Source organism: Nuphar pumila, chromosome 13 (assembly GCF_984573655.1).
Source record: "Nuphar pumila chromosome 13, dmNupPumi1.hap1.1, whole genome shotgun sequence".
NCBI classification, from domain to species: domain Eukaryota; kingdom Viridiplantae; phylum Streptophyta; class Magnoliopsida; order Nymphaeales; family Nymphaeaceae; genus Nuphar; species Nuphar pumila.
Window position 1 is genome coordinate 83,267,108 of NC_143261.1, and position 12,474 is coordinate 83,279,581.

General features: G+C 39.2%; 1 protein-coding gene across 1 annotated transcript; it reads left to right on the forward strand.

Moving 5' to 3' along the window:
• The first annotated feature begins 1,556 nt into the window (after positions 1 to 1,556).
• Positions 1,557 to 12,164, forward strand: LOC149818910 (scarecrow-like protein 21). Its single transcript, XM_089984467.1, has 2 exons — positions 1,557 to 1,780; positions 9,940 to 12,164. Exon 2 carries the CDS (start codon positions 10,166 to 10,168, stop codon positions 11,879 to 11,881), a length of 1,716 nt encoding a protein of 571 aa, XP_089840593.1. The 5' UTR covers positions 1,557 to 1,780; positions 9,940 to 10,165; the 3' UTR covers positions 11,882 to 12,164.
• The last annotated feature ends 310 nt before the right edge of the window (positions 12,165 to 12,474 follow it).

Here is a 12,474-nt window from a genome sequence, read left to right on the forward strand (position 1 = left end):
TATTAATCAGACCTTCGGGTCCATACCCGGGTCTTAATCGTGTCTTCTTATTTATCACCATACCTGGACCCTATAGGGTTTGGTACGGGTCAGGTCCAGGTAAACCCAACCCGTTGACACCCCTAGTTTTGAGCACCGGATCAGGATTTTATTATAGAATCCAGACCTTACCGGATGGACATAAAGCGCATTGACCTGGTCCCATCAGAATTACTATTTTATTGTTTCTGTAGTAGAAATGAGGTACAGATGCAGACGATGTGGATCTGCTTCACATCCTTCTGACCTAGACCTAAATGAATCCGGGTCAGATTGATTCAGTACATATCCTCATTGGATAAAAAAAAAAAAAAAATAGCCCGTCGGTCCTTTGTTAGGTTTAGGTTCAATCCACAGATTGTCCAACAACCACAATAGGGAAATTATAAACGTTGACCATGGTCGATGGTGGGCCCTAGATTTCATGTGGAGCCACGTAGTTCACATCATTGGACGTACATGAACGTAGTCCACACTTAGTCATGGCCGAGTTTAACGTGATCATATAGGTAGCTTCTCTTCTATTTCTGTCACACCATTTTGGTGGCGTGTTCTTGATGACACGAGAACACACGTGGCTACATTGACTAACACACGTAAATAATATTTTAAAGTTTTATTTCAATAATAATATATTGTTAAACAGCTTAACATTAAAATACCAAAACAAATAATTTTTTATTGATTAAATATCAAACAATTTCGTGTCTCCGTGTCGAACCCCGTCACGCGTCCACCTATTCACCCCCTCTTGGTGACGTAGCCTTCCTTTTAAACTACCGAAGATGATTTTAACGAATAAAAATATCTTATCGTGAAAAAGTGGTGGGGGTATTCGAGTAATTTGTCATCCAATGGGCAATCTTTTATTAAAATGCATAAAATAAAAAAATTTAAAACAATGGGGAGCAACAAAAGCAAGTACGTGGAAACCACTGATTTTTAACGTTAGGAAAAGTTAGATTGAGGTACGCTGCGCTGCGTGGGTACCCAACTGGAACTTCTTGGTAGACGTTGACCCCCCAACCATCTGGGTCTTTGGTTTTGGGCGTATGGGGGGGGGGGGGGGGGCTTCCTGCACACAGATTTGATACGGTTACTGAAATGCCCTCAAAGTTGACCAAAAATACCTTCGTTACCTGCCACTCATCCGAAAATGCAATTTTGGTTTTACACCTTGTTAAAACACAAGCTTCGATACTTCTCATTTGTAATTTTTAAAAACTTAGGGTTGTGTTGACTTGACTTATCCTAGTACCACCATGCACTCACCAGCATAGATAAGAAAGAAAGTGAATTATTGAGATGATGTGGCCTGGTGAAAGCATAGATAAGAATGTAAAATGTGTGAAAAGCATGGGTAAATTATTGAAATGATGTGGGTAAGATTTTGTAAACTCACTCATTGTATTTTGTAAATCCGGGGCAGGATTGAAATGTTACCCAAAAGCATGGGTACTTTGGTAACCAGGCGAAAACAGGGGTTTGGAGATATGGTTGGCGGTTTCCTCGTGTTTGTGTGTGTTTTATATCCAAAGTTTCTGCCCCGACAGGGAAGGGGAAGGAAGTCCGCATCTTCTTCCACTCGGTTTCAGTCCTTGAAAACCCTGTCCTTTACACTGTGGTTTTTGTTTTATTAAGTTTCAGCATGATTGATTCTGTGGTTCCTTTGAGTACCGTCATTCACTCCTCGACTCTCTTCTGTAGCCGTCCTCACAATTCACTTGTTCCTCTCCACAAGGTATGTAAATCTGATCTTTCCCTCGGCTCAGCTTTGCGTGTTTTCTTCATGAGAGAGAGATATGGTAGTTTTCTTCATGAGAGAGAGAGAGAGAGAGATGGTATGTGTGCATCTTTTTTTGTAAGTATACTTTTGAGGGATTGAATTAGTTCTAGATTAAATAGTTCTTCAGAAATGATGCTTTATTCATTTGAATAGGAATTCTTGACATTCAAGTGCGGAGTTTTTTGTCCATTTCTTGTGACCATGTTTTCTATTTTGTGTTATGCGTGTGCTATTCAATTTCTAGATATGTTGAAAATAGGATATTGTTTGGTTTTCTTACATAGATCTTCTAGGGAGGGATATAGTTCAGGAGATAATGGTCCTGCTGGGATGTTTCCTGCAATCCTTTTCTTACTTTTTCCAGCTGAAAATTTTCCTCTTCTATAGCTGAATTTTCATTGAAATATTCTGCCAACGCTCTCTTTACCTCTATTCTTTGCTTTCTTATAATAATGAAAATTTGACACGTTTTTAATTCCTTTTTTCAATGTTTCTTGTCTCCCCTCTTCAAAAGGCGTCTGTTTTGAATTATAATTTTAACCGAAATAGACGATTCCTTGTTTTTTACCGTAAATCTAGTAGATCAAAATTGTAGAATTTCTGCGTACTCTGTCTTCTTCACAAAAAACATTTTCTTTATATATATATATCTGTGTGTGTGTGTGTGTTATTTATTTATGCAGAGCTCTTAGTCTGGAATATGTAAATATTGGTGGCTTATAATCTGTATCCATGTGATAGTTTCACTTGCAGATTTAATGAAATTGGATATTGAGGAACCTTTGCTCTTCAGCAATTAGTGAAAATAAAATGTATCTGCTGCATACCTGATCAATGATGCCATTTGGATTTTTCAGTTGGTAAAAGATACCATTATAAAGCACATTCCATACTTGCAAGTCATCACTTGCAAGTATTCAGATGTGCAGTTGAGGAATGTCTTGCAATAATTGGCAAGGTCTGGGTGAAGACAAACGCCACCCATGTTGAATTGGCTAAATCATCTATTCAAGAATTTGTATATTGATGCCTTCTGGATCAAGCATCTGAGGCACGGGTTTTTTAATTATAGATGCCATAATTGAACATGAAAAGTTGCAGACTGTCATGACTGACAAATCAGCAATTCTTATGCAATAGTTATTCAGGGAATTACATATGGTCCTCCAAATTAGTGAAAGAATAGACTTAAGAGCATAGATAGTCATCCAAATCAATGAAAACATAAATCACCAAATCTTGATTCCTGTTCTAGCATATGCATCATGGATCTGGCAATGGATTGTTTGAATCTTCAGACATTTATACATTCAACCACTTGCAATTGTACTTGCACTTAGCTCAAGTGGTTCAAATAAAAGTTGAACAAGTGGTTCAAACCAACTTTAATGTTTTGCCAAGCCATCTGAAAATATAATAAACTCAGTTAACCCTTTATAATATCTTATGAAATAAAATGCTTACTAACAGAAATTAAGAAGAATCTGGAGAAATGCTCTGTGTATGTTCTCAGATGCAATACAACTATTTGATTATTAAGTGTGAAAGAAAATCCATCACTTGAAATTAGTCTTGAGAAAATATTTACATGTATATCATACCATACTTTGGTCTTTCTGGAGGGCCAATGGTGCCTTCTTTTTCCTTAATATCAAGCCAGACGGTTTTGGGCTGGGTTGACTGTCCATCTTAGGAAACTTATATTGAGTATATAAAAAAGCCTATCTCACCTGTTTTGTCCTGATATGCAGATGCTCTTATATTGCACTTGTAATAATAGATCTTTTTTGTTTTACTAAGAGGGCATGGAGCTGCACTTTTTTTTTATGACGAAGTTCCCTGCCAAAGCAGGTAATCTCCGGGTGGGGTCACTAAGCCCACCAATGAAAGGCACCTGCACACCCGGTGGGAGTCGAACCTGGGACAAAGGGGTTAGCACTTTCTCCCCAAGCCCGCTACCACTTGGGCGACCCAGGCGGGTGTGGCATGGAGCTGTGTAATGAAATATGCGGAAAAGAAATGTATGTCCTACAATGGACATTCACACATAGAAATCAAAGAACAAGTCCAAAAGAGGACATACACAAAAGCCAATAATGGCTAGAAAGCATAAAATCTTATAAATGCACAAAAGGGCTTGAAGAAGCCACACATTACAAAGGGGGAGACCCCACTTATTTATAGGCAAGAGAGGAGTGAGGGAGAGATAGAGAAAAGCAAGAGAGAGGGACCATTGGGAGTCCCAACAAGGAGTCGTTGGGCTCCCAACGGTCACAATTGTGACCGTTGGGGGCCCAACGACTCTTTGTTGGGGCCCCCAATGGCTGTGCATTAAATGCACAAAAAGAAATAAAAAAAAAAGACAAAAAAGAAAAAGGAAAAAATAGAAAAAGAAAAAGGAAAAAAGAAGAAAAGGAAAAAGTCTAAAATGCCCCTATTGGGCGAGATTACAAAACTACCCCTTATCGGGTAGTGAATGAGAACTATATTATATATATAAATATAGGTATTACATATATTTTAACACCCTCCCTCAAGCTTTACGGGGATACAACGGAAAGCTTGTTGAGAAGAAACATGAAACGAGGAGCAGCAAGAGCTTTGGTGAAAAAGTCCGCCAACTGGTACTCGGATGTGACATAGGGCAGTGCTATGGTTCCTTTTAGGTATTCATCTCGAACATAGTGGCAATCCATCTCAATGTGTTTAGTACGCTCGTGGAAGGTGTGGTTGCTTGCAATATAGATAGCACTCTTGTTATCGCAACACATCTTCGAAGGAATTGAGATGACGATGCCCATATCACAGAGGAGACTTCTAAGCCACACAAGCTCCATGGTTGTAGTGGCCATTGCATGATATTCCGCTTCAGTTGAGGACAATGATACTTTATGCTGCTTCTTGCATCTCCAAGAAATCATAGAGTCACCTAGGAAAACACAAAAACCAGTGGTTGAGACTCTATCATTGGGATTTCCTCCCCAATCAGCATCTGTATAAGCAATTAAATCAAGGGATGATGAAGAGGAAAGAAAAACTCCCTTAGTTATGGTGTTTTTAATATATCTGACAATTCTTAAGACTGCACTCATGTGCACAGTTGTAGGTGCATGTTGAAACTGACTGACGGAGTGAACTGCATGAGCTATGTCTGGCCGAGTGATGGATAAGTATGTCAGAGACCCAACGAGTTGACGGTAGGGAGTAGGATTCTCAAGAAGTGTCCCATCTTCCAGTCTCAGCTTTGCATTGATAACCTCAGGGGTTTATGTCTTCTTATCATCCGAAATTCCAGACTTGGCACAGATGTCAGCAGCAAGTTTCATCTGAGAGAGGATGTACCCTCGAGGTGAATATGCAACTTCAATACCTAGAAAATATCTTAAGAAACCAAGGTTAGACATGTCAGAATTTTCTTTTAAAATTTTCTTAATATCATGGATTCCTTGCTCATCACTTCCAGTGATGATCATATCATCAACATATAGTAGTAGAATAACTACAGAGGACCCTGCACTTTTCACAAATAACGCAGTGTCAGTATAACATGAACGAAAATTTAAGCTAGTCATTACAGTACTAAATCTGTCATGCCAAGCTTTCGGAGCTTGTTTTAACCCATATAGTGCCTTTTTTAGTTTAAGAATTTTGTTTTCACCAATAGATACTCCTGGTGGAGGATCCATATAGACCTCTTCACTTAGTTCGCCATTAAGAAATGCGTTCTTAACATCCAATTGATAGATAGGCCATTTTTTAACGGATGCAACCGCAATAAGAGTCCTAACACTAGTCATTCTAGCTACGGGAGCAAAGGTTTCTTCATAGTCTATTCCGTACTCTTGAGCATATCCTTTGGCTACCAACCTAGCTTTATAACGTTCTAATGACCCATCACTTTTAGTTTTAATTTTGAAGACCCATCTACATCCAATAGACTTCTTTCCAGTGGGTAATGAGGTTATTTCCCAAGTTTTAGCCTTTTCAAGGGCACTAAGTTCAAGTTTCATGGCTTCAACCCATTGAGGAATGTTTTTGGCTTCATTATAGTGTGATGGTTCATGATAAGAGTGTAATGCAATTAGGCATGCCCTATATTTAGGTGTTAGGGACTCATAGGAAACAAACCTATTAGGAGGATTGGAGATCCGGCTAGATCTCCTTAAAGAGGTTTCTTCTATGTTGGAATTTTGAGAATATTTTTCTAAAGCGCTAATGGGAGTTTCTTGACCACGCCTAGCATAGGTTTGAATGGACCTATTTTCAACATCATTACTTGCATTTTCAACATTACTAAGAGGAGTATCCTCTAAATCATTAGGAACATCCTCTTCGTGAGGAGTCACATCTTCTTGAGAGAGAAGATCAAATAAGAAAGCATATTCGCTTTCATCAATATCTTTATTTTTCTCAAAACCGTTCTCATTTTCTAAAAATGTAACATCTTTGGATACATATAGTTTGTTGCTTTTGGGATCGAAGCACCTAAAACCCTTTTGATTTTCTCCGTATCCTAAGAACACACATTCGATAGCCTTGGGAGATAACTTATCTCTTTTATGTGTAAGGACAAAACACTTACACCCAAAAATTCTTAACCTATTAAAATCGGGTGTTCTTTCAAAAAGTTTTTCATATGGAGATATATTTTGTAGGGATGAGGATATCATTCTATTTATCAAATAAGTGGAGGTTAAGGCGGCTTCGGCCCAATAGCATTTTGGAATTTCTTTGGAAATAAGAAGAGTCCTAGTGGTTTCCAAGATGTGTCTATGCTTTCTTTCGGCTAGACCGTTTTGTTGGGGAGTCCTAGGACATGACCTTTGATGACAAATTCCATTGGTTTCCAAATATTCTTGAAATTCATTTGATAGATATTCTCCACCGGAGTCGGATCGAAGAATGGAGATATTAGTTGAAAATTGATTTTTGACAATCATATGAAATTTTTTAAAGAAGTTAAAAACTTCGGATTTTAGATTGAGAAAATAGATCCACACATATCGAGTGAAATCATCAATGAAAGTAACATAATATGAGTATCCTCCTTTTGATATGACCGGAGAAGGACCCCAAACATCCGAATGAACTAATTCAAAGGGTCTTTTTGACACAAATGTTCTCTTTGGAAATGGGGTGGATTTCATTTTTCCAAAAATACAACTCTTGCAAACAAAATGTTTCTCATTACAAAATTTCTTTCCAAAGGGAAATGAGTACATTTTTTAGAAGCTTGGATGTCCAAGTCTTTGATGCCAAGTTTCTATATTTTTATCTTGGACATGATTACAAAATGAGTTAGTGGGAAGTTTCAAGTGGGTCATGTAGTAGAGATCTCCCCTCCTATGGCCTTGCCCAATCCGCTTCCCGGACTGGAGATCCTGTATAGAACAATCCTTGGTTGAGAAGGAGATTTCACATCCATGATCACATATTTGGGAGACCGATAAAAGATTTAAATTAAGTTAAGGTACTACTCTTACATTTGGCACAAAAAAATCTTTTGAAAAATCTAAGGTTCCAAAACTTTTAACTTGTAAAGAGGTACCATCGGCGGTGGAAACAAAGGAATTTTTGGAGTTGCTACATACATTGGATAGTCCATTTTCAATAGGGGTCATATGAAAAGATGCTCCAGAGTCAAGGATCCAAGAAGGCGTACCTGGAGGAGAAGAAGAGGCAATGGCGGCTCCCGAAGTTGATGGCGACTTGAGTAGAATTTGTAGTGCTTCGGATAGTTGAGCAAGGGAGAAGGACTCTTTCCCTTTCATTGTCTCCTCCTTCTTTTGTGGGATTTCTTCAATAATAGCAACTTTACCTTTTGGAGGTTCATTTATCTTTGGACAATTAGGTCTTATATGACCCGGTTCTTGACAATGATGGCAAATGGCTTTCCTATAATTGCCATTATAGTTATTTTGCCTCCCAAAGTGTGGAGGCTTATATGCTTTCATATGATTGCCGGGTTTAGACACGGCAAGAACTTCATCTCCTCCTTTAATCATGCCAAGACGTGTTTCTTCTTGGCATATTTCGGCTATGGCATCTTCCAATGGAAGTGGTTTGGATCTATGAAGGAGGGAGGACCTAACTTGTTCATATTCGGGCCTAAGCCCATGTAAAAATTGGAAAAAGTGTTCTTTCTCCATTTGTTCTCTCCTCATTTCAACATCTTCACTTGATACCCATTTGGGTTCAAGAAGGGATAGCTCATCCCACAAAGGGCCAAGAGTGCTATAGTAATCTCTTACACTCATTTCACCTTGCTTAATGGTACGAATTTTTTCTTGGATGAAGAATTGACGAGCAAGGTCTTTTTGGGTATACATACCTTTCATAAAGAACCATGCTTCATTTGCTAGGCGGAATTTAGCAATGTTGGCGCAAATCTTTAACTCCACGTTGTTCATGAACCATGCAAGAATTTTTGCATGCTTACTTTCCCAATCTTCTACCTTGGATTGATGATCTTCAATAGCTTTCATGCGAGCATTTCCTTCTAGAGTTTTTTCTTGATCACCATCAATTTTCGTAAGTTGAAGTTGAGGTTCCCTAATGGTGCCCATAACGTATCCCCAAAGCTTTTTACCTTTGAGGTTGTTCTCCATGGCGGCGGCCCACATCATGTAGTTAGTACCATTGAGCTTGAAGGAGAGATCAATCTTTTGTTCTCCTTCCATTATATAATCAAGAATGGAGGACAAACAAAGAGAGATAAAACAAGACAACTAGCAATATGAATCAAGAGCACAACCAAGGCTCTGATACCATGTAATGAAATATGCGGAAAAGAAATGTATGTCCTACAATGGACATTCACACATAGAAATCAAAGAACAAGTCCAAAAGAGGACATACACAAAAGCCAATAATGGCTAGAAAGCATAAAATCTTATAAATGCACAAAAGGGCTTGAAGAAGCCACACATTACAAAGGGGGAGACCCCACTTATTTATAGGCAAGAGAGGAGTGAGGGAGAGATAGAGAAAAGCAAGAGAGAGGGACCATTGGGAGTCCCAACAAGGAGTCGTTGGGCTCCCAACGGTCACAATTGTGACCGTTGGGGGCCCAACGACTCTTTGTTGGGGCCCCCAATGGCTGTGCATTAAATGCACAAAAAGAAATAAAAAAAAAGACAAAAAAGAAAAAGGAAAAAATAGAAAAAGAAAAAGGAAAAAAGAAGAAAAGGAAAAAGTCTAAAATGCCCCTATTGGGCAAGATTACAAAACTACCCCTTATCGGGTAGTGAATGAGAACTATATTATATATATATATATATATATAAATATAGGTATTACATATATTTTAACAAGCTGCACTTACCTTCCTTTTCTTTGCTTGACTAGTCTATGGTGTGTGGTGTGTCTGGTAATAGTTTCTCATACAGAAAGGTTATATGGAGATTAGTGCAGGTGACTTGTTGGTACTTCTGCATAGAGTGAGATCAAACTGGATTATGATTTGGCCATGTTCTCGTTTTTTCCATTTGATTAATTTACATGACTATGATGATTGAAAATATTGTCAAGCCACTGTCGATTTCAAAAAAATGACAGTAGCAGGAGACATGTGGAACGACAGATAAATCTTTTCAGCAAGAGCCCAAAGTATGTAAATGAAGATTCTGAACATTTTTATCACTGTCAACTGAGTAACATATTGAAATTGAAACTTTTATTAGAATTCTTATGATAGTTGTAATGACCCTTCACAATTTCTTATACTCTGTTGCCATGGGAGCCCCCGGAAATTTGCTTCTGTTGCCCATAGTGTTAATCATTTTTATGTAGATGGTTAAAAAAAGTCGCAAGGACAGTGAAATGCTGTCTTGAAAATGGATATCAAGAATGAAAAGTGAATAGTAATTATGACCATCTGGGACACTAGGAATCTTGCCATTTTAGATCATCTCATTGTAGAGCAATAATAAAATTAATGTTTTGCATGTGGAATATTTCAATTTTATAGACTGTTTATATGAGTTCTGTTATATTTGAAATGACTATTCTGACAGTCTTTCAAAGTATTATGATGCTTGTGATGTGCTTGATGCTAGCTATCTTCCTACACATTTAGCATTTCAGTTGCAGCTTACAAGCTTTTATAACTGCAGATAATTGTGGAACCATGAACCAGTGTTTATGAGAAAGGGAAGCCATTAGATGAAAGTGATGGGCTCTAAGGTGGTCTCTAGACATGATCATTCTTATGGCTATGGGGTCAACAGCTGATATCCTATTCGGCCGTCTGTGAAGTTTCCATATTGGTACCCCTAACATACAGTGCAAAGCACTTTCTGGGTCATTTGAGCAGTAAACATTTTGGTCTTGGTTGCCGGTATGAATTTTCAGTTGACACCAGAGAACGGGATCTCCAGGATGAACAGTCAGTGTTTCCTGGTCTCTGGTGAAAACTACCTAACTAGTTATTCACCAATTCAGCCTTCTATGGTGAATGGGAATTCACAAAATCGTTATCAGTATGAAGTATCATCTACAGAAGATGCTGTTTCATATTCCATCTCTCAGGGTTCTCCTGGTCCACTCTGCTCTGAAGCATTCCAAGGAGGAAATTTTCCTGCTTTTACCTCTCAAGTGCAGTACTGCACTCTTGAGTCATCATCATGTGCAGTGGGACAATCTATTGACAGTTCTCCATCAACACACAGTTTTTCATCAAGTGGGAGCCCTGTCTCACAACAGGGTTCTCAGACATACCCACCTGATATGCATCATTCCCCTGAAAACACTTACAGTTCTACCATAAGCAATTCTTGCTCAACTGAAGAAAATGATTTCAAATACAAATTAAGAGAATTGGAAAGATTAATGTTTGGGCCTGATTTGGAGTATGGAGATAGTTCTACAAGTGCCCTTCAGAGCGGTGCAATGTTTGGATCAGAGACATGGAAACAAATGTTGGAGATTCGAAAAGGTGGTGTGAAGCAAGTCCTAATTGCCTCTGCAAAAGCTGTTGCAGATAACAACCTGATATTAGCAGAGTGGTTCATGAATGAATTGAAGCAGATGGTTTCAGTTACAGGTGAACCAATCCAGCGACTAAGCGCCTATATGTTGGAAGGATTGATAGCAAGGCTGGCATCATCTGGAAGTACCATCTACAAGTCTCTGAAATGCAAAGAACCGACAAGTTCCAATCTCCTCTCTTATATGCATTCCCTGTATGAAATATGTCCCTACTTCAAATTCGGTTATATGTCTGCAAATGGTGCTATAGCTGAAGCATTAAAATGTGAAGATAGGGTTCACATCATTGATTTCCAGATTGCACAGGGAAGCCAATGGATTACCCTGATTCAGGCTCTTGCTGCTAGGCCAGGTGGGCCACCGCACATACGCATCACGGGCATTGATGATGCCCAATCAGCTTATGCCAGAGGTGGAGGCTTACCATTAGTCGGGCTGAGACTGTCGAGGGTTGCCGAGTCATACAATGTGCCATTTGAGTTCAATGCTGCAGCCATGTCTGGATGTGATGTTGAACTCGACATGCTCAAGGTTCAGCCACATGAAACCTTAGCTGTGAACTTCCCATTCCAGCTTCATCACATGCCGGACGAGAGCGTAAGCACAAGCAATCACAGAGACAGGCTTCTGCGCTTGGTTAAAAGTTTATCCCCTAAGGTGGTTACTCTGGTAGAGCAAGAATGTAACACCAACACTGCACCTTTCTTCCCCAGATTCATGGAGACTCTGAGTTACTATACTGCCATGTTTGAATCGATCGATGTGGCTCTCCCTAGGGATGACAAGAAGCGTATTAGTGTTGAGCAGCACTGTGTGGCCCGTGATGTAGTGAACATAATCGCATGTGAGGGTGCTGAAAGAGTAGAAAGGCATGAGCTTCTTGATAAGTGGCGTTCACGCTTTATGATGGCTGGTTTTAGGCCTTACCCACTGAGCTCTGTGGTTAATTCCACCATAAGAAATTTATTACAGAGTTACTGTGAGCACTATACACTTGAAGAAAGAGATGGGGCATTGTTTCTCGGCTGGAAGAATAGAACCTTAGTTACCTCTTGTGCCTGGTGCTAAAAGCAGATACACTTGCATGATCGTTTGTCTCCTGGGGTCTTGTAAACCTTTCTGCTTTAGTTGCTCAGTGAGCGGTTCCACATCCTGTGGCATTCCTAGGAGGTTTTGCTTTATTGTCACATAAACATCTGCTGAGTTGCTTTCAAACTCAGATGCAGGTAGAAACTTGGTTTCGCTTGGACATCCTTGAGCACTCTGGGGATGAATGTAGGTTGTATTCTAATGTATGCGGCATGAACTCCTGTATAAAAATCTGAATTTTAACAATCCTCAATTATGTGCATGTGACAGTACGCCATGTGGAACAGCATTGTAGTCATGTGTGCGTGTGCAAATGCAGGGAGACATGCTTGGTTGTGCATCTGAGTATGCATGTGTGCTGGAGTGTGTATGTGTGTTATGTTCAGATTTTGGAATCCTTGCAAAGTGGCACCAAAGGAATGCTACTCAAACTTGTAGAGAATAAACCAGGATTGCTATTTTGTCAATGACAGCACTTTCTCAAGTTTAGTGTAATATAAGAAACTGCAAGTTGTGATTGTGATTTTCATGAATCCTATGAAAATTGGTCACAAGAATGACCTTGTGCCCAA

What these genes read in the sequence shown, in the direction of transcription:
- LOC149818910 (XM_089984467.1), top strand. Translation starts at nt 10,166, where the DNA reads ATGAATTTTCAGTTGACACCAGAGAACGGGATCTCCAGGATGAACAGT.